This window comes from Poecilia reticulata, linkage group LG15 (assembly GCF_000633615.1).
Source record: "Poecilia reticulata strain Guanapo linkage group LG15, Guppy_female_1.0+MT, whole genome shotgun sequence".
In the NCBI taxonomy this organism is placed as follows: Eukaryota; Metazoa; Chordata; class Actinopteri; order Cyprinodontiformes; family Poeciliidae; genus Poecilia; species Poecilia reticulata.
The window spans coordinates 16811704-16834613 of NC_024345.1; the positions used below are offsets into that span (position 1 = coordinate 16811704).

General features: G+C 36.8%; 1 protein-coding gene across 3 annotated transcripts in view; it reads left to right on the top strand.

The window, feature by feature from the left end:
- The window catches only part of LOC103476914 (ligand-dependent corepressor), a 26491-nt gene extending 4423 nt beyond the window's left edge, over positions 1 to 22068 (top strand). The window contains exons 2-7 of one of the 3 annotated variants that reach the window (XM_008429652.2): positions 5671 to 5736; positions 6409 to 6488; positions 7426 to 7570; positions 7729 to 8046; positions 8154 to 8259; positions 15871 to 22068. In XM_008429652.2, the coding sequence (XP_008427874.1) occupies positions 5671 to 5736; positions 6409 to 6488; positions 7426 to 7570; positions 7729 to 8046; positions 8154 to 8259; positions 15871 to 20518 (5363 nt within the window). In that variant the 3' untranslated portion in view covers positions 20519 to 22068. Of the gene's footprint in view, positions 1 to 5670; positions 5737 to 6408; positions 6489 to 7425; positions 7571 to 7728; positions 8047 to 8153; positions 8260 to 10423; positions 12701 to 15870 lie in introns of those variants that run through there. The other 2 variants (XM_008429653.2, XM_008429654.2) reach the window with 2 other exon arrangements.
- Positions 22069 to 22910: the final 842 nt, after the last annotated feature.

Genomic DNA, 22910 nt, shown 5'->3' on the forward strand with positions numbered 1-22910 from the left:
TAGATGACCTAAAAAATAATGTTTAATATCTCAGAAACCAAAACTGCACAAACGAAAATTTTAACGGCACAAACCTGCACAAACAGAGCACTAACCATTCAGACTATTTGCTGGATTTTTTGACGTGGGTGGGGTGTCAGCTTCACGCAGGTTGTGCTCAGTTAGCGTTTAAATTGCACCCGTGTACGCGCTTATTGCTTTGAGGAAGTAGAGGAGAGACCCCACTGTTGGGAGACTTTCCCGTTTTCACAATATACAAACTTCCTTAGGCTTGCAAAAGACAAGTTAAAGACGTGTTGTACACTGCTGAGACTGTGTTAGTGCATAGTAGTAGTTTTATATTTTTTTGAAAATATGCTAAACTTAATAAACAATTTGTTTTAGTTGTAGTGTTTTAGTGTTATGGTGTTACGTCGGCATATTTTATACTGTGTGGAAGAAAATCTGCAAATTCAGACGTTTCAAAAAAAAAAAAAGTGCTTCAGTCATTGTAATGCAACACTTATTCTGTTTGGTCAACATGATATGGTAAAACATGTTAAATGGCCTGAACGTATCTAGTGCTTTATTAAGTCCAGAGGACCCCAAAGCGTTTCACTCTATATTTATCCATTCGCACACACATTCACACACAGATGGTGATGTCATTCAGTGCAATATTAAAACAAAAGCTATATTTGTTTATAAAGGGACACATTATAAAAAAACAAAACAAAAAACCCCAGCAAATTTTGAGTTTTGATTTGCACATATTCATCCAATATTACAAACCAAGTGGCCGCTAAAATTTTGTGGTTCAAGTAACTTGCACAAGGATTTTATTGCATTAAATGCGATTAATTACATAGATTTTAATACATAAAAATGTTTTGAAAATTTTCTTTCTTTTTACATACAAAAGTCATGAACTCTAACCTTTGTATTCACATGTTTCTTGTACGCCCATAAAGCCGGCGCACAAGGGACATCCGCAAACAGCAGTAGACAAAATAGAAAAACAGCAGTAGAACAAAAAACTATTTTTTTTGCCTAATGGGAGCACATTTTTGGTAAAACAAAACAAAACAAAACAAAACACATGATCTGATGGGTTGCTGCAAAATACTATTGTTTGCAATTTCTGCAAAAAGGAGGTTGTCTAGAATCAAAGCTATTCAAGCCTAAAAGACCATCTCAATGTAAAACATGTTGCAGCTTGCACAGATGTCCACATTTCTAAAGAAGCATTTTTTTCCCCCCAAAGAAATGAGTTGAATGATCAAAGGTTCCTGAAACTCTTGAAGCTGAATATGTTTAATATTGCTTTGCACTAATCTGATAACCTAATACAGCAGCAAAAAGGTTTTTTTTAATTGAAAATGTTTATTTTGGCAATATATGGTTTTTAATTTGACAAGTGAATGGTCTGCATACAACAAATTATATAGTGTGTTCAGTTGAAGTGTAATAAATTACCCAAAACTCAAAATCTAAATAGCAGTAATGGAATTCATATTTGGGTTCCCCCATTGTTAATTTGTAATTTTAGGTTCTAATTGTTACAGAACATTTTATACTTTATCCTCATTATGGTGTAAGTCGGTAAAATTAATATTCCAACTAAACAGGCACAATAGAAAATGGATTTAGATTGTTAATAAAAAAAGTAAGTAGACAATAGCAGCTTCTGAACTGCTCTCTGATGTTTTTCCAGGACTGTCTAGTCAGTTCTCTCTTTATGATTGACAAATGTCCTTTGTGTTTGGGCTATAATTGTGAAGCTGCAGAGTACATGACAACAGCATCAGCTTGTTGCCAGTAGAATGGCATATTCAGTCCGGAGCAACAAGGACATACTTTTGTTTGGCTTTTTGGTGGAGAGGGCTGTACGCCACCACTACTCCACTGTCCCTGAAATGGACATGTTGTTTAATGTGAACAGTAAAACTGCAGGGCGGAGACGAGCACAATTGTCCAGTAGAACAGCAGTAACAATTGTCTGTATGTTTTGCCCCATACATGCATTTATGGACCAACAACCCCCAGATGCAAAATGCGCTTCCAAAAAAATGTGCGTTCTGCGTAGATTTGGGGAAAATTCGGACTTATACAGCTGCCGCCGGCATTTAAAAAATCTCTAGAATGTGCGTCATTCAGACTAGCGTTTAACATGCAGATGTGTGGGGTAAAAGATTTGCTCAAACACCAAACAAGCAAATACTGAAACTAGACAGACTAACTTGTTTGTAGCACATATTATTCATTCTCCCTCTGGTGGGTATGTGGCTTATGTTTTCCCATTGGCATTGTAGCCTGGTGTCTGAAATGATCCAGAGCTTTCATGAATGTATGAGACACAATCTTCAGGCGGATTCTTGGGCAGTTCCCACTACTCTTTTCATATTTCTAAACGGTAATGACCGTCCTATAAGTTTTTGAAGATTTGTTAGGATACTATCATCCTATTAGACTAATGGTTTACCTCATGTCGCACAATGTGTTTAAAGCACGATTTCATTTGAAGGTGTGAAAATTATTTTGTTGGATAGCCTGATTAATTTATCATGTATTTGTGATGAATAATATCTGCAATCACATTTAGGCCCACTCTGTACTCTTTTGTCATTTTACACCAAACCTACTTCTTCTGTACCCTGTCTTTGTACAAAATTGCTTTTTCATAACTCTAATGTGTCAATAATGATCTATTTTGAAATCTAATATGAAATTTGTGCCTCAAAATGCCAGCTTTCAGCTTTGTGTTTTTTTTTTAACTCATAAGAGTTAAATCTGGCAAACTTCCAGGTTCCAGTTTTAATGAGATTTTGGTTTTGCTTATGTCTGAAGGTGTTTTTACAGTAGCTGAGTGGGGGATGGGTTCAGTAAAGTTTGGTGCAGCACTGCACCCCTTCAGCATTTAGAGCGCTTTAGAACGGGTGTGACACACACAGAACCTACAGTTCCTTGTTCGCTTGATTCGTTAAAACAAAGAGACATTAGCATGTACTTACCTTTGCAATGACAAATGAGTTGCTGACTGATCTTGTGCATTGGTGATTTAATGAGTCAAAATATATATACTTTTTTCCTCGTTGGCATGACGACCCACTTCTGGAGAAAAAAAGTGAACAGAGTTTTGATCTTGGGTCACATCAATGTGCCACACTGGTTTATGTGTAGGATTTAAGTAAGTTATTCTGGTTGTAGATCTTGAGGGATTTCTCTTTGTAAGCAGTGGTGGGAGTGGTGTGATAAGGGTTACAAACAGCACTCTCCAAATCTTTCTGTCTCTGATTGGATTTGGATGTAGGTCAGAAGAAGGCTAAGGCAGATTGAACAGAGATATAGCTCGCAATCAATGTATAAAGGGTTCATGGCTAGGTTTGGGAAGTTTAAATGTCAATGCTTGACTAAAACTTTTTTTTAAGCAAATTGTAAAATACATATAGGTTGGTGTCTTACATGTTGTCTATGATATGTAGCGGTGGGATTTAGCTTTGTTAACAACAGGAATGCTAAGAATTCAAAGTTTTCAAATTCAGTTTTACAGATTTTAAACCTTATAAATTGTTGTCTTGGATTTCAGAATTATGCCTTTTGATCACAAAACATAATCTTGTTTTATCCAAAATAATACACAACATCTAAATGAGATGAATCCTTGGCTACAATCTAATTTAAGAAACTGTGGAAATGATTTTGAATGTATCACAATGTCTGTATTTAGAGGTTTGTAAGCTGTGAGTATTTTTCTGTACTAAAACTACGTAATCATAAAAGGCAAGTTCCCTTTAGAAATGTCTAATACAAAACAAGTAGAACAATTAAAAACATAGCTGGACAAAACATTGTATCACAAAATCATGGACTGGGAGGTAATTTTTTTTCTCACATTATTATTGTTAATACTGTTATTTCAAACACCAGTGCTATTTTAGGAGTAATACAGAATTTATTGTAGCATTTCTTTGACATAATTTATTACTATTAAGTTTTGTATTATATCTGTTGGCTGTTAACTCTTTTCATTATGTTGTACCTCAGTTAATAACAGATCATTATATAGAATATGTTTACTTTTTAAATCAATAACTAATGTTAGCTTTTTTTCCTTTTGTTTTTTATAAATGTTTAGTATGTCTTTAAAAAGAAGTTGTCTTGAGCCACAATTCACAATTGGATTTAAGCATGCAACACCTAGTTTGTAGTGTATTTGATGAACTTGTAAAATGTGGCCATTTTCAGTTTTTTACTGTCTTTAATTTTCTTTAACTTTCATCCTGTTGTAATAAATTCAGTAATTTAAGCATCTCTAAATGTTTCACTCGTCCAAAAATAAGACTTGGGTTTAAACAGGTTTTTGTTTCTTTTTGTAATCCATTGCAAGATATAACATCCTCTTGTTAAAAAAAAAAACAACAACAAAAAAACATACAACATGACCTCAAAGTCGGGGATTACAGTGTGACACATTTTTTTAAATGCCCTAAACTGAATTCCTGAAGAGTAGTTTGATGTCATGGTGCTGCACTGTCAAACCAAAGTGGATGACCCACTTTTCTTCTCCAGCCTCTGAAATATTTCAGCAATAGGATTGGATAGCTCTCCAGCTGAAGTCCTGTGCACTAACCCAGAAACAGACCCATGCCGCTATAGGCATCTCCACTTCATCCCCTCCCACCCCCTCCATCCACCCCTTTTATGTTTGGCTGCTGGAAAGTGGGTGGGAATTTATAAGGCGGCAGAATGAGGCATTTTACCAGATGACAAGCTTTTCTGAATTCACTTTGAGCTTTGCAAGAGAATAGATGGAAAAGGCTGATACGATTTCTTTCCATCTGTGAAGGATTTTGTAAGTAGGCATTTTCTATTATCTGTAGAATTGCGATCATTAGTATACCCTGGCTCACTTTTGTTTATGATCTAAATGCTCACTAATCATATTTTTAGCTTTGTAAAATACATTTTGATATTAACCTATTTTAAATCCTTTTTTGTTGTGGGTTGCATGGCAAACAGTTGTGCTTATATTTGTGACAGTTCATTGGACAGATGTTGCCTTTGACCTCTTTAGTGCTTGATTTAACTCATGGTAGTTTCAGATTTATTTATTCTGACCCTGCGGCAGTTGGCAGGCATTGTATATTGTTCTGAATTAATGCATAGTTGAATTTTGTGCAGCAAAACAAACCATCTATTTAACAGCTGAGACCATAGGATATCTCCTCAGTCTGTACATGTGATATATGCAGTTGCACTTTATTGGCTTGGGTCACTCCTGAGTTTTTTCACTCAAGGTTTTCTTTTAATTCCCCTATCTCAGCTCTATAGATGTATAATTCAATATATATCACCTGGTGATGCTGTTGCTGGCTCTTTCATTTCATGCTATAGCAGCACTCTGAACTCTGTAGGTGCTTTAGTTGCCTGGCAACAGAAGAATAAAGTGTGTATTTACTGAATTCTAGAGATGCAGCTCATAATGTGTGTTTCCAAAGCATCACTTTAAGCCACTGAAAAGGGAAAGATTTACTTGACCAAAACATAGAATCAGAATCTAATACATATGGGGTAGAAACATCATCTTCAAGGACTCGTAAAGGTTTCTGTCCTGCTTTAGGTTTAATGTAATGTTATATTTATGTAATGTGAAATCAGATGTTTATTTTATTGAATTATGTCTACTTACAGGTTTTGAAAGCATCCTTGAAGGTCTGATTGGTCCAGAGTTGTTAAAAGACCTAACAGTATTTAAGGGTGAGTATCCCAGACCATTTTCTTTATTGCTAAGCTGTTACATGCTCATTATGACAATGCTCCTCCATTGTACCATCTGGTACCCATGCACATCGATCCAAGACAGACCCATTGCCAGCAGAAGAGAGGATGGCTTGTGTTTCTGCAATGTTTTTGATAGCGTGGGATCCTATGGACGTTTTGGACAATATATATTCTTACTAAGATAATAGGGAAGGCCTTATAATTGCTGAAAAAGATTTTTATTCATTACATTTTCAGCTGGACATTCAGAAGGAATGATGGAACACTAACATGCATTTATGGTGGCCCACTCCTGTATTTTATTTATATATTTATGTCCATTGCTTTATCATTTAATTAAAGAAAATCTGAATAAAAATGGAAACTGTACTCTTACGAAGTCAATAAGTATTTTTATTACAGTTTATCAATGTTCACCTGCGTTGATGAATGCAGTCGTTGAAAGAAATGTGTTGTTGTCTTAAATATTCAGTGCTCAAAAAATTTCAAACTTAAGATTTTATACATTAACCACAAAATCTTTATTTAAAGATTTTAAAAAGAAATTAAATCTCAGTTAACTCAAGTCTGTTTGTCATTAAGAAAGTGAAACTACAAAACATGCAAGTGTCTTTTTTCCAACAACTTTCATCTGTTGTGTGTTCACAGATTTTGAGCCTGTTGCTGTGTCTGACTGGTCATTTGATGAAAATTGTCTGTTCTGCTGTTTGAGGAGAGATAAAGTCAAAGTAAGATTATTTTTCTTCTTTTTTTACACATTCAAATGACTTGTCTGTAGAGATGTGTTTTGTGATTTTTGTAGAATATGTCTGATTCTCTGACACTTCCTTTAGCTTATTGCAGTTTCTCTTTGAGAAATTTAATAAACAACATTTAAAATACTTTTCTGGTCTTTCTGCTCTGGATGTCCATTAATTATTTATTTTAGAATGCGAGGTGACTTTTCACACAGACAAGATCCTTTTAGATCGTCCTTCTGTTCATGTTCATGTTTTTGTTACACGTCATGATAAATTTAAACCTACTGACCCAAAATAAGATATTTATATTATTTCCCTGTTCCATCTGCAGGGGTTGTTACAAACCACTATAAACTCTACGGAGTAATAAGGAATTGAAAAATGAGTGTGACGTAGTTAACTTAAAGTCTTCTTCCACTAATAACTTCTATACTGAAAAGTGCTGTTGGTACTACCACCCAATAATGTTTGGGTATGGAGGATTCATGGATCATAACAAGAGTCGATCATGACTGATGATCAGTGATCATTGATGATCATCACTGTATTATGGTGCCAAGAGTGATGACTTTCTGTTTGATCAACACTGATCAGTGATGATCCCTGGTGATCATCACTGATCACTGACCATCAGTGATGATCAAACTGAAAGTCATCGCTTTTGTCACCATAAAACACAATATTTTAGTTTTAGTGCCAATTCAGTAAATGCTTGCCTAACTTTACACTGCAAATATTTAAGTGTACATCTGAAAAACGTCTAACTGAATTTTTGTATAATTTTCAAGCAGAGGCTCTCAACGCTCACATTCTCTCTAATTCATCGTGTCTTATTAAAATGACCTACCAAGTGTATAAAGGCCCCTGTTTTGTGTATGCTGAATTATAAAGCCTAATTGTTTAACGCATCTCTTTTATTCAACAGGAACACCTATTTGGCTTCAACAAGAATCATCTTGAAGATGCACCTAAACCTCTGCTAGTTAAAGATCAGATCAGAATCATCAGACTAGAGAAGAAGACCGAGGAGTTTTTCAATGCAATTCTTTGTAGAAAAGGTATTTCTGCAGGTTTGTGACATTGTTACTGTGTTGAATACTTTCCAGTTGGGATTACACTGGACTTAAACAAGATTAATATTTTTCAAATGTTGTGTTGTTTCTGGCATGTTTCCTGATCAAGACTGAGAAGGGATACACACTAAGCAGTTTTTACCTCTGTGTTTCAGATGTGCCAAATTTCTCAGATCCACACATTCCAGTAGTGGCTCGAGAGATTCTTCAGAGAATGATCAGCCAGTTTGCAGCCGAATATACCTCAAAAACCAGCTCTCCTCAGGACAGTCGCTCAGACTCCCCGTCTCGTTCTGACCAAAGCCGGCTGGTCCCACTCCTTCCGTCAGGGACTACTTCAACCAGCCCTGCTAACACCCTGGTTGGAGCAGCACAAAACCAGAACCCAGTCCTGAGCAAGCTTCTCATGGCTGACCAGGATGCTCCCTTAGACCTCACCATTAAAAAGCCTGCGGCAGAGCACCATGAACAAGGTAATTTGAAACAGATTGGTAAAAGTTTACAAGTATGCTGACGATGGTGAAGTCTGCAAGGATCTCAAAAACTATATGTGTGTGTGTGTGTGTGTGTGTTTTGATAGATGGAGTTCTTGACTTATCTATCAAAAAGAATCGCTGTAGCAGCAGCAACAGCAGCATATCTTCCCGCAGTGTCTGCCTTTCCCCAGCTACAGTCTCGCTGAAGTGGTAAGAATCTTTTCTTCCTCTTTTGTTTCTATTGGCACAGATCGTGTTGATACTTTTTCTTATTGTGAAGCATAACAAAAAATGGCTAGATTATGTAGTTTGATGTGCTGGCATCAAAGTGCTGAGGTGATTAGACAAAAATAATCAGAAAAATTGGTCTGTTCACAAAAAGATATCTGGATATTATTGCATCAGAATGGCATCTGTCAATTTGCCTTCATATTTACTTTTGCTTAAAGTCGTAACCAAGTTCAAAGATATCTGATATGGATATCTTTGCATGAGAGAAAAAAATACCTTTGTGAAAAAAGTGACGCTCACTTTTCAGCTTCCAGTAGAATATAGTTTGTAATTTTACTTCCTCTACTAAACTTTCAAAAAGTAATAATGTTCTGTATTAGAAAGCACTGGAGCTATCTCTAATTCAATAGTTAGCAACTTGCCTTTAAAGTTGCAACTTTTAAGTTGCAACTTGGTAAACTTTGTAGTTAACCAAGTTGCTAACTATAAGCAACTTGACTAACTATAGCTTTGACTACAAAACTATAGTTAGCTGAGTTTTGGCTATAGTTTTGTTTACAATCACCATTTTGTCCCAAAATTCTGGCTGGCCTGATATTATTATTGCATACTGTGGGACTCACAGAAATGCTGACTCAGAAAATCATGTGAAAATATAATTTGAGGATTTAACAGGTTGTCCAATAGAATCAACAAAGTGTTATCTTTTAGTGTAACTATCCTTTTAAACTGAGCTGATTCCTTTTACTGAGTTCATTTAGTATTTGGTCAGTTTATATTCAGTCAGTTTATATTCAGTATCACTTAAGTATAGTACTGAGTTAAACTGAAATGGATGGTTTTGACTATTTTATTTCACTACATGCTTTTATATGAAAGAATGGCATCTGTTGATTTGACTTCATTTTTACTTACAGCCATAACCTGGTTTTGTTTTATTTTTGATATGTTTTTATTTTCAATACTAATTATTATTAGTTGGGATTTGTTTGGTTTTTAATCTTTTGAATTTTTTTACTCACCCGACTTGAATGTGTCTTTTTAATCAAATAAAATGTTTGGTTTATTTAAGCATTAGTTTCTTTGAACTCTCACAGTATTGTGCCTTGAGAGCTGAATGACCTTTCTCGTTATACAACATGTAGCTTGCAGCCATTTCTGAATCATACATTTGTGAATATTGTACCTCAGAAGGACAAAATGGCATCCAAGCAACTAAAATTTTCCAGTTTTACAATGATGTGTTCTACTCAGGGATCAGCAAGTTAAATATAGAAAGATACAGTTTTCTTTCCTTTTCATTGAATGTACAAACATTAAGAACTTCGGCCTTTAGAGCTGAAAATATGTGATCACTATTATGAGTTTTAGGAATAGTCCTTTAATTCTTCCATTTATTCATTTAATTACCGCATTGGTAATTAAAAAGGGCACTGAAATGGGTTGTTGCAAAAAAGATGTTGATTAAATTTGAAAGACTGAATAGATAGGTAATATGATGAAGTGCTAATGATAAACTTTAATCTTCACTTAGTCATTTATAAGGATTCAAGTCAAACTGACTACCATTGTTACCAGTGTTTGATCAAAACCATAATCCTCTCCTGGGATGCTCCTTATATTGCTGCACTTGCTCCATGGTAATGTTGCATATAAAATCTCAACATCTTTGTCTCTATTAATTATCTTGTTATAAATACAGTGCCCTGTGTAAAATCACAGTTCCCTTATTGGAAGAATAATCCCTTTTTTTGGTTCCGCATTTTGAACCACATGAATGAATTGCAACAAAAAACAAACAAAATAAACCTGCAGTTTCAATGCATTATTTTGCTTCAATTTTAGTTTTGCTTTTATTTTCCCTTTCTTTGCTTTGCTTTTATTTCTTTATCATGTTCCTGCAAAATTTGTACAGTTTTCCTCAAAAATAAAGAAATAAAAATTGTGAAACCAGAGCCGTTTTTATTCTGAAATGTAAAGATATTGTGGACAGTGACTTTAACAGCAATAATGTTACCTAAACAATGTCATATAATAAAGGAGTGGCCAACATCCTCCCCTCACCACTACCCATCCACCTTTAGAAAGATAAAAGGACACTGTGCAAGCTCTGCTTACATCCAATCTCCTTCCATCCAATCAGGCCGTCGTTGAGAGCGGACGGACAAGTCGGGCTGTTTATGAAGAACCTACAGAATGGGAGGAGGAGGGAGAATATCGGCCATTCAGCCTGTTTTAAGCCTACCTCATCACTTGCATACTCGCTGCACATCAAAAAGGAGCCCAAACTGGAGAGCGACCCCAAGTCACTACTTAGCCAATCCCACGGGTGCAACCACACCGAGCTTCCAGGAAGAAATGCTGCTTCTTCCTGGAATTGCAAAACCAATTTTGGAGCCCTACTGAAACTTAAAACCAGTGATGATGCTAACGAGCAGTTTAAAGATATACCGCAACTTTTGGAAGCCGCCAGACTTTTGTCCAAGTCACTTTCTACTGAGAAAGAATCCATTAAGGAGACAAACAAAAGTCAAGGGCATTCCCTATCCTGCTCACCGTCTTTTGACATCAAGATTCCTCATGTGCGAGTTTTAACTACAGGAGCAAAGCCTTCTTGGGATTCTACGCCTTCTGAATATTCAGATGTAGTCAGTAAAAATGTGGTTGGAAAGAAGCTTTGCTCTATACTTCCCAGACAGATCCAGAAAAGGAGCAGTGTGGGATCTAACAGCTCAGGGTCAGAGAAGGAATACTGGTCTTTTCCCACTGACCACCACGCCTTTGCGGGGAACTGTTCTGCGGACTCAGAAACGGATCCAGGAAACAGGCTCCCCAGGAAGAAGCGAGGGCGATATCGGCAATACAACACCGAGCTTCTCGAAGAGGCTATAGTGGTGGTGATGGGTGGGAAAATGAGCGTGTCCAAAGCCCAGTCTGTCTACGGGATTCCACACAGTACCCTGGAATACAAGGTTAAAGAGCGTCTAGGAACCTTAAAACATCCCCCCAAAAAGAAACTGAAATTGACCAGTAATGTGGAGGAGCAGGGTGTTTCATTGTCTCCTGATGGGATGGAGAGCACCGTCAACATCCTCTCCCAGGATAGAGAGAAGCCACCTCAAGAAACTGGAAATGATTTTAATAATGTCCAATGAGTGAGTTTTTTCTGAAACCAATTAACGGCGATGGGCTTTTTTTTATTAACCAAGTCATCTACTGCATTGTACAGCAGTTGATTTGGTTTTCCACAAAACCTCAATAACTTTATTTGTTATGAACTCATTTATTTTATCTACAGTCCTTATTATATTTACTTATGATATTCAAGTATGTGAGTGTTTCCTTGCGGTACAAGTAGATTTTCAGTAAAATTACGGAACTTATTTATTCACTTTGTATGTTATTACATTAAGAAATTATGAAAAGATAAGTGGTAACTGCTGCAATGAGTTGTTACACACAGCAAATAAGAAGATCAGATATCTGGCGCCCCTGTGTGTTTCCTTTAAGAACTTTTCAAATCTTCAAAGTAAGTTTGTAGTAATTCTATGGAACTATAAAGATTAACTTAATTTACAAATTATTTATGGAAACATTTGCTTTTAAATTAAATTTGTATGTCGTAATATGACGTGATTATTAATTTATCAATTTAAAAAAATATATTTATGATTATTGTATTCTAGCAAGACTGTCTTGCATTTTAATCCCTCTTTCTAGCCCAGGTTAATGTATATTTCCAAGCATGATTTTCATGCATGTGTAATTTATACTTTTTCTTCACTGCATTGAAGTGTAGTTCATATCGAGAGGCTAACTAACCCTTAGTCAAAGAAAATTTCTTGTATTAATGTCCGTTTATCACAATATGACAGGTACAGTGTGATTTGTTTAACTTTTGCCTCAAACAAGCTTCTCTCCCAGACAGGTTTGTTGGTCCTAACCTTGAAATAACTTTACAAACCAGTGGCACAGTGGTTCAGTTCTCAGTATGATTAGTTCATTGCACCGTTAAGATGCCATTTGATCAAAATGGTGCTTTCTTTAATCAATAGTTTTCTTCAGGTAACTATCAAGGGTATCAGAGTAAAAGAATCCCTGTAAAAGCTAGTTGTCAGACTTTTAATTTATGTCAATTCATTGAAGTTTGTATTTTATGTTGGAAAAAATATGAAAAGGTTTAAGAGGTATAAATGCTTTACAAGCACTGCAGGTGTAAATGGTCACCTACATGCTTAGGTATCCGTTTACGCCCTGCAGTGATAACTCTCTTTCCTTGAGGTAACTCTTTCCTTTATTCAGTCATGTCTTGTGGCACCTACTTCTTCACATTCTTATTAAACATTATTTATTGCTAAACTTCATAAGTTTAAATTAATTAGTTCCAAAACTAGTCTATATCTTAGCAAAAAAAAAAAAACTTTGTCTGCCAGGCAGCCTTATCGATGAACACTTCGAGGTACTCCAGGGATGTCACTAAAACTGACATAACATAACAATAATAAGGGATACGTATCAGGAGAAAATGTCTATTGAGGGTATATTTGCCAATTTGATCAAACTTTTTGCCTGTTTTTTTCTTTTCTTTGGACACATCCAACAGTTCACATCAAAGATGCACCATCACTTTTATCTCAGGACGTTCTGGAGTAATGGAGTCATGATCCATTATTCTTTTATCAGGTTAACACAACTCCAGCAAATCTTGCTATTAAAACTTTTGCAATACTTGCTGCCTTTCAGATAGATGCTGTTGACATGGTTAATAGTAGTAGATGTTTTCACTAAAATGTTCTTTTCACTACACTCTTACAATGTGTAAATATATTTAGATTTAGACAAAAAACAGGCAATTATTTAAGAGTAAAACACTTTCAGGGATATAAACCTTTGGTATGTCAGCACAGTAACAAAAGAAAGCGAGTAAACCTACCAATTTATCATAGGTTGCTTCATGTCATCTTTTTGACCAGTCTTTGGTCAAATGCAGGTGTTCATCTTCAAGTGATTTTCAGTTATCAAATGTTGTAATTTTTTTTTCTCAGGTATTGTTTATTGTTGGAGGAGGAAAAATACAAAAACTTCTTAAGCTATTTCTTTACGTAACACAAAACAGTGCAGTTGATTATTGGTGTGTTAAGTGTTAAGTTTTTTTTATAGACAATCATCCAGTGCAACTTTGAAGACACTGATAGTTTCTTTTGTAATCTTAGTTATTTATTAATTTGATTCACATTTTGATTCAGTTTTGTGTTTTTCACTCTCTGTTGTAACAGTGTTAATAACCAACTACCTCACAGGAACATAAGATTTTACTGTTATTATATCTGTAGCATTTTCCAATGCATACAACACACCGAATACTGTAAGACACTTTCACAGAATAAAAGCAGCTGTGCAATTTAACACGTACAATACATAAAAATGTAGTAGTATCTACATATTCTAGAGTTAGTAAATGCACTGTGATCTACAAATTGTCTATTACACTGATTTCTTCTACTGAGGGTGTAAACTGTTTGTCTTGTTGTGATCCAAAACTTCACTTCACTTCTGCCTCAATTTCTCCTACAATTGATAATATATTTTGTCCATGCACTTCTTTTCTGATATTAATACATTGTTTTAAGTATGCTTATAGCCACGTAACAAAGAATGTAAACTTCTATATCAAGAGAAAATATTACTACACAGAAAAGTTGGTATAAGTGTATATCTTGTAAATGTTGCTTAACTTTACTTAGTAAATACAGGACAACCAAAGTATTTTACTGATAACGTGGCTCTCAAAGTCACTGTACAGCGTTTGTGTCTTTGCTTTAGCATTTGAAGAATATAAAGAAACACAGCAGTATTTTTGCATGATTGGGCTAAACTGTGTGTTTTAGAAGGTTTATTGTATCTGGTGTAAATTGTCCTGAAGATGTTTTCATGTTAACAAATGCTCGACCTTTGTGTGATTTGATGTAAAAGTAAAAAAGTAGGAATTTCTGTAACTTTGCATTGGACGTAAACCAGTTCAAAGTCTCAAAGTTGAACTTCAGAGTGCTGTCATATTAAAAATGATAAAATATATTGTTGAGAAGTTCAGATATTTTAGTAACTAAATTTATTAAGTGAAATGAATTATATGGTTTAGTTACACACTAACTATTGTTTTCAAGCCTCTATTTTAATTATGATTTGACACAGCAAATGGAAACGGTTAATATTAGAATATTAAATCAGACTATTCAAAACATTTCAAAACAAAAATGTGGGTTAATAAAAACATTAATGCCTGAAGGTTTCAACCTTTAAAGTTGTTTTCAAAATGTATTTCAAACTTTACTTTGACTAACGGTCCTCAAAGAAACGTATATTCTAATTTATTGATCATGACTGCATACAAAAATTGTCTATGATTTGTAATGTATAGATTCTGTTTATTCCAGTACTATATCAGCCATGTGGATGAATTTACCTGTTCGCAAGATTGGATAAGTTGTTTTAGTGAAAGAATAATGCCTGTACTCGGTGTCCATTCCTCATGGCAATGCTCAGCGACACCCTCAGGGACAACACTTTTCTTATTTGTTATTCAGGTACTCCACTTTACACCTTAAACTTTGCAAGCAGAGATGTGAAGTTAATAAACATAATTTTTAAAAGTATAATGGGTTCTAGTTGCAGGAAAGCCTGTTTTTTAATCTCAAATTTATTCTTAAACATTAGTATTTTTGTCAAGATGTGTATTTGAGTGTTGGTTTTCAGTTTTAAATTATTGTGGTGAATGTTGGTCTTTATGTTTTGGTCTGTGCCTGAAAAAGTTTAAACTAATGAAAAACGGCCAACTGCAAAATCTTTGTGTGATTTACTTTTTAATTAAGCCAATGTTTTTTTTTTTTTTGCCATGCATCAGTTGAGACAGACTATACACTCTACTAACACTTCAAAAGAGATTAGGTTCTTGCTCGAAAACTAACTTTAAAATTTCTTTGGTCTATTTTTGTATATAAGAGCCAACACAATTTAACTGTGTTCCAAACAGAACTCTATTTATTCAAATGGGTTTTTTTTATCCTTAAGGTATAATATTAAGAACTATATAATCCAAGTGTTTTTTGTTCCCCCAAAAAAAGTGACTACCAGACACTAAAGCATCAGATTTTCTTCTGACCACATATGCTACCACATTTTTATGACATGCCATCTCAGTAATTCAGATGTGATGATTTTTTAAATAAGCTTGATATGAAATCTGATGTACTGAACTGCCCCATATGTACTTGTTACCAATGAAAAATGTGTGTGTATGTATCAAACTGGACTACCATCACTGTCTTGTGCATGTATTATTTTATGCATATATGTGTATATATATGTATGTCAAATGTAAGCACTAAAAAAATGTGATCGGTCAAGTTCACTGGATGAATGATTCAGTTTTAGATTTGGTTATTCTTCTAATAAATATGCAACATATAAAATCCGATATTAGTATTCTTCTTTTTCACTTGTTTGCAAGCACTTAATTTTGTATCCACATCCATAATTACTGGTGTATCAAACATTAGTAATGCTAATGTTTTGTTGTTCTTGTCTCCGTAGTGAGTCTCCAGACTACCGTTCTTCAAAAGCAAAAGACCTGCAGTCCACCTCTACATTGGAACAATTCATGGCAAAACTGTGTCCTCACCACCAGAGACGGATAGTAGATGCAATAGGTTTTCTTCAAACGGAAGTCAAGGCTCATGCATCCTCTAATGTACAAAAAACATCTGACTCTACCTCTGGCGTTCTAGGGAAAGCATCTCTGAATTCAGACTCTAGCAGTACAATCCCAGAGAAATCACGTCCTGAGCTAAAACTTCCCAATGAATCCACTCCTAAAGCTGAAGTCCTGGAATTCCCCAATTCTGTCCCAAACAGCAATTCACAGAAGAAGATTCCAGAGGATGCGGTGTCCTTGAAAACATCTATTACCCCAGGCCCCCCGTTGGATGTTTTTAGCCTTGGTTTCGGGAGTAACCAACCTCGGGTCAGTTCCACCCCGAGTTCAGTGGATGGAGAGAACAATCGTCAGAGTGATCAGCCACCTGTTCGGATGAAGATCAAAACCAGCAGTGCTGCTGCTGGTAAGAAGCTGTCCTGTGTGCTCGATAACCCTCTTTCTTCTCCCTTCCATTTTCTCGAGGAGAAAAAGGGTTCATCCAATAGATCAGAGACACACAGTGCCAGACTTAGCTCCTCTGTGAAAAGACACAGTCAGTTGAATGTCACTCCTCAAGCTAGTCAGAAAGAGGTTCTTGAACATCAGAAAGATAAGACTGCAAAAGTGTTTCCAATCCATGTGTCCTTTCCCTCAAATTCTGTTCGAACAGCAAGAAAGACTGTCAGGGTATCCTCTGAAAATCGGGTCAGGGACAATGCCTGTAGGGAAATAGTTGACCCTGATATCGGCAACTGTGACATTGTTTTTATTGACAAGCCAATTACAGATTGTTTAAAGGAAAAGCGCCGCGGCATGGCCCCCCGCCGTAATGCCAGAAAAAGTACTAGGGGGCATATGTATTCGGATGACATTTGGGAGTTAAAAACAGTTCGCACATTAGCCGGAAGGGGCAACTGTCCAAACCCAATGCCAGAGATGACTACACTGGTCACGCCGAAACAAATTTTGACCAAACCTGAAGGTCTACCACCAGTAGATATGCCTTTTGCTGGGACATTCTCAGAGACGGTGAATCAACAAATTCCGTCAGAGGAATCGGATGAGCATGTCATTCCAGGAGCAGGAGACGTTGTAGAGGTAGCCGCTAGTAAAGTAGATGCTGTAGAGGTGGAAATGAGTCAAACCGATCAGGGCCAGAATAAGGTCCAGTCTGGTTCACCACCTCTTATGAACCTTCTAGTAGAGAGCCAAGAAACTCTTCCAGACACTTTAACAGATCAAGAGACAATGAACGATCTAGGGATGGCAAAAGAAATCGGAGAAAGTGTTGGTCCGCCTTCATATGAATCAACAACCAATAACGAGCCAGAGTCTCAACAGGTTGTACTGGACAATACAGAGCAAACTGTTACAGAGACACAAGTAGACTCATTAGAGAGCCTCACCACAGAAGAGGCAGAGCACCAGCTTTCATCAGATAAACTTCTCAGTTGTGAGAATGATATTCAGAATAGTTCTGTTACAGTAAATCTAGTGGAGGATGAAATAAAGAAGGATAAAGAGGAAAAAACGCAAGAGGAGCAAAGTCAGGAGATTCAACCTCAGATGGAGTTCCATTGTGATAATGTTGAAAGGACAGAAATGTCAGTTTCTACAGGTATAGCAGAGGAACTGACTGTAAAAAGGACAGAAACTGAAATGCCAGAAACCAAGAACTGTGTTGAACCTGTAGAGACAGCAAATAATGAAGCTGAGTGCGATGAGCCTGCAAAGCCAGTTGATGAGCTGCCAAAGGAGTTGCCACCTTGGCATAGAAAAAAAGACACCAAAGCTCAGCTGCCAGATCAGTTGAGGCAGACAGAACCAGTCATAGTTGGCTTTGTCAATGGTAAACCAGTTTCAGCCTCAGACAGGAGTCTGCGCCATAGAGCTGATAGGAACCCCACACCCTCAAGTAAAACTCCAGTAAAATCTTGTCAGGATCTACCTATCTGTAGTGTTTCAGATTCTACACCTACGTCAGCTGTTGAAAACAAAAAAGCAGAGGAACCTCAACTAGAAACAAACACATTAGAGACTTCTATGATTCAACAAGATATGGAACCGTCCTCTGACCTGCCCTCAGGCGAAACATCTAAATTACCTTCAAGGACTAAAGAAACCCCAAAACAAAAAAGTTCTCCGAGAAATCAGCGCATGATACCTGTGCCTTCTGATCAGTCTGCTGATCAGACTGAAAGTACGATATCGAAACGCCAACTGAGATCAACCACTCAAAAGACAGCAGCAGCAAGTATTACCACCTCCATTTCCTCCCCAAAGCCTTCAACTCTTATTCTTCCACCTGCAGAACAGCTACCTTCTCTCCGCATCCCCCCTTTTCCATTACCTCTTACAATATCCTCTCTTAACAAGCATTCTGACCCCTCGGTTTCTGAATGCTCTCAACAGCATAAGGTCTCTGAGACTGTGCTACCAAACACTAAAAATACACAGCCAATTAAGACCATTTCCGAAGACACCCAAAAGAATAAACTTGTGAGTGAATCTGAGACTAAACAAACGTTAAGATCAGGCAAAGTTGTTTCAGATAACAGTAAAAATGAGAAACAACACCTTAGTACTGAGGAATCAAATTCTTTAGAAAAGCCATCCCCTGTAAAGACTGAAAATCAGACCGAGTTTGTGCCAACAAGTAACAAACGTGGGCTTCGAAAGAACTCGGATGTAGGTGAGTCTGACTTAATCCAAAAGCAAAACGTAACTCTTGTAGAGGACAGGCTAGCAAGTGAAGATGAGGATTCTTCCATGTCAGAGAGACCCAGGAGAATGCCATTAAGAAGTGAGACCAGTAAGGGTGAAATGTCTGACGAGGCTGTTTCTCAGTCACCGCCGCCAGATAACAAGAAATTAGTCTTGAGATCACAAAGATCTACCCCACATTGCATCAGTGCTGCTGACACTCCAAAGCAAAATGATGTAGTCTCCCCTGTTCGAATAATCCCAGAAAGAACAGCCAAAACTCAGTTGAAACCCACCTCGGGGACTGTTGCGCCGTTGACCCACAGCGCCCAAACCCCTGTCATTGCCCCAAAACAAGAACCCCCTAAACAAACTGTCAACAAATTCTTTCAGGCTCTTACTGGTGAAGAGAACCAACACTTAATTACAAACTTGAATACTAAATATGATAAAATGCTAAAGGGTTGGGTACAAATGGACAAAGAGGGTCAGCCAACAGCAAAATACAAAAACAAATCAGACAGACAGGCAGCTATATGGAAGAGTAAACGGAGGGCACGAAAACCAAAGTCTTCAGAGCAGCAGAAATACTCACCTGTCCAAATGCTTTTCATGAAAGGATTCAGTCTCACCAGCATCTGTCGCTGGTTCCTTGATTCAACAGAAACCAAGTCCCTTGTTATTGTCAAGAAGGTGAATACACGTCTTCCATCCGAAACTGAGCTGTGCTTCCACAGCTCATCGACTGGGTCAGGGTCCGCACAGGACGCATTTCCAAGCCTTCAAGCAGAACGCTTAAAGAAACATTTGAAAAAGTTTGCCATTGCTTCTCCTGTAAAAAGCAACCCCAGAAGTCAGAAACTTATTGCTAAAGCACTTGAACAAGAGGCAAACACAGTCAAGAGAGCAGAACTTTCTAGCAGTACTCAAAATTTGAGTAAATACTCTGCTGCCAAAGCCAGTGCTCAAAAAGGTGAATCACAAAAACCTTCTGGAAAATCTAAGAATCCAGCTAGTGCAAGAATCCTGAGGAAGTACTCCAATATTCGAGGGAAGATGCAAGGTCAGCAAAGCACTGTTAGAATGAAAAGGGGTTCAAAAATGCTAAAAAACAAGAAATCGGTGGTTGTTTCAAAGTCATCTGCTAAATCAAATCTAAACTCGCATTTAAAGGTGAAGAAATCTACTGTACCCGTTAGCAAAAGAATCAAAGAGTCTGCTGCAAAACTGGCAAGAAGGAAGATTTTGACTGGGAGTAAGGCAGCAAAACCTTCTCTTCCAAAAAGGGCTGTCAAGACTCAGGCCAACAAAGCTTCAAAAGACAAAAGCAAGACAAAGCTACCAAAGAGATGTTCGCAACGACTTGGGTCCCCTAAAGTACCTGATTATCAGCCTGTGGACACATCAAAGAGCAAGATCAGCGGCAAAAAAATGAACGAAGTAGAACGTGAAGTAAATAAAAAAAAACCTCAAACTAAGGAATCTGCTCACAGCACAATTGTGGAAAGCAAGGGTAAAGAGATTGCTGCTGAAACGCCACAGCAGGGCGTTGACGTCAAGGCTTCAGGCTCATCTGACCAGGTACAAACGAGGTCCCAGAGAAAAATGGAGGCAGCGACCCCTCTGAGTGGGAGTCTTGGCAATCCTTCAAAGAGAGCCAAAAAGGCATCACTGGCAGAATCTCTTAAAGCTGCCACTGAAGTAGATGAACCTAAGCTAACAAGAAGTGGAGCTTTGAAGAGGAGTCGGGCATCGTCACTGCCGCGCAGTGGAACTAAGGTTGCCACCAAGAGAGCCCAGGAACTCCAAGAGACCCCTGCAAAGCGCACCAGGACAAAATAAAATGGACCTTTTTGGAGAGAAATTCTTTATCTAGAGGAATTTTGTCAATTTTATTTTACTAGGACCAAAAATATCTATTTTGTACTCGCCCCAAACTCTCTGGACAATTCTCCTCTCAGAAGGAGCAGAATTTTGAAATTCGTCCATGCTTTTGTAAAGCTTGATGGTGAAAACGCAAACATGGTGCCGTAATTCCTGAGCTGTTTTTTTCCTGTGTTCAGGAGCTACAGAGAAGTCCTGAAAGATGTCTGACAAATGTAGTTACTTTGTGTTTCTGCACTCTATGAAAATGGCTGGAGATAACAAATGTCTGACAAACCTCCATTTTAGAAGGTCAGATCATAAGCATCAAGCTTATATGGAATTCATCCTCACTCTTGTGCTTCTACAGTATGTCTTTTCATTTTTGTATATATTTATAGTTTTAGATGATGGCATGTTCTGCATTAATTTTTTGGAGCGGGAGGGAGCTTTGAATCAAAGTTTCACGTATGGTAAGTTGGCAGTTTGTGTCTCCAGCCAGTCTTCCAATCACAACATTGTGAATATGTGACGTTGTGAACCAGGTGCCTTATTTATGAAATGTATTGTAAATGAATGTGTTGCTAAATGTGAAAAGTTCTCTTCATGGAGATGCAGTTGACCTTATTTGCTTCAAGAAGCAATTAGGATGTGGTATTGTGCGCCTCTTGCTCTGGCTGCAAGTTCTTCTGATCGGATTTCGGGACTTCCCTGGCAGGTTTACTTTTATGCCCATTTCCCCCCAAAGCATTAACAGAAAATTGTTATTATAGCTTCATTAGATGTTAAGATCTGCATTGTTTATTCAAAGAAATGGTTGTGCTGTTCGTGTGTCATACGTTTTGTGTTGTTTTTGTTTGTGGTCAGGTGTCATTGCTGTGTTTCTCTACACCTACCGTTCTTGTTGATGAGTTTCACAAAACCAATCAAACCAGATGTTAAACCCCACCTTTTATTTAAACACCAAATCTTCAGAGAACACACCCAAGAGGAAAAAATAAATAAATAAAATTTGAGATCATTTCAACTCTGAAGAAAAAAACAATAAATTTAAATTTTATACTATATTGGTTTTTATTTGAACATTAATAATTTATATTGACAAGCATTTTTTAATTTCATTTCCTCTGATTGTTGGGTGAGTTTTCATAATGTGAAGCCTGCTTATTTCTATAGTAATATTTGTAATTATTTTGTTAACAGCAACACATTTTTAGGACAGTGTTATTTGTGTCATTTAATTTTTACCAGGCTCTGTTTCTTTAAGGGCATAAATCACTTGTGGATGCAAAACCAGTTCCACTATGTTTTTATTGATATTTAAGGTCATTGATTTAGAAAATATATTGCAGCCCACCCAATGTCAGACTTGAACTTGTTTATTCTTTGCAGTTGCTATTTAAAAATCTGGGTTTTGTATATTCAAAATAAATACCTGCTTTATTTGTGGTAACCCCAAGACTGACACATCTTTATGTTAAGAACTTTGTATTTTGACTGGTGTTGATATAAAGATGTTTTAAATTTTATACTTTTATTGTTTCATTTGCATTTGCAGTCTTTTGAATCTTTGTTTTTTGTCAGTAAAACAACCTTTCCCATTAGAGAAAACCCAACATCTTCAAGTTACAAAAGTGGCAACAAGGCAGTTAAAAGCCCCGCTTACTGGTTGGTGAAGAGGGTAAGAGTGAAAATGAAGGCTTCGGAGAAAATATTGCAAACTCATTTCAGGGCCTTTTATTTTCTTCACTGGCATTATTTATGAAATCAGTACATGTTAAGTTATCAAGCTATTAACCTTTAAATGAACTGCATTGCAAATTCTTGCTCTTTTTTTTTTCTTCTCATATTTGAGCAGTAATTACGAGTAGTTTCACCTTTGAGGGTCCTACCTCACCGTCCATGAGGACCACAGGAAGTTCCCACTGCAGAACAGTTGGCTTCTTACCTCAGTGATGCAGCAAGAGAATAACCACCTTATTTCTAAATTCAGTTCAACACTATAATGTTGGTGATTTGGATGTCCCTCATCGTATATTTGGGTAGTCGTATAAGGCTGGGAAATAAGCATTTGATTCTATGCTGTCTTACTAATTTTTCTTACTTCCAAAGAAATTAAGTGTGTTAATCATATGCGGAGCAACAATTAACAACAAGACATCCTGAAAAACGCATTTCATGCATTTGTAAGGCATTAAGTGATGTCAGTAGTTCAGCCAGTCAGAATTTCACCCCTGCAAGATGTCTGACAAAAATCAATCGATTAAAAATATTTTTGAGTTAAACTTAACAGGTTTGGTTTCTGCCAGCAGCTCCACCATCATAAGGAAGAAGCTGTCGGAAAACGCCAGGACAAGAGAGGAGTTTGTGG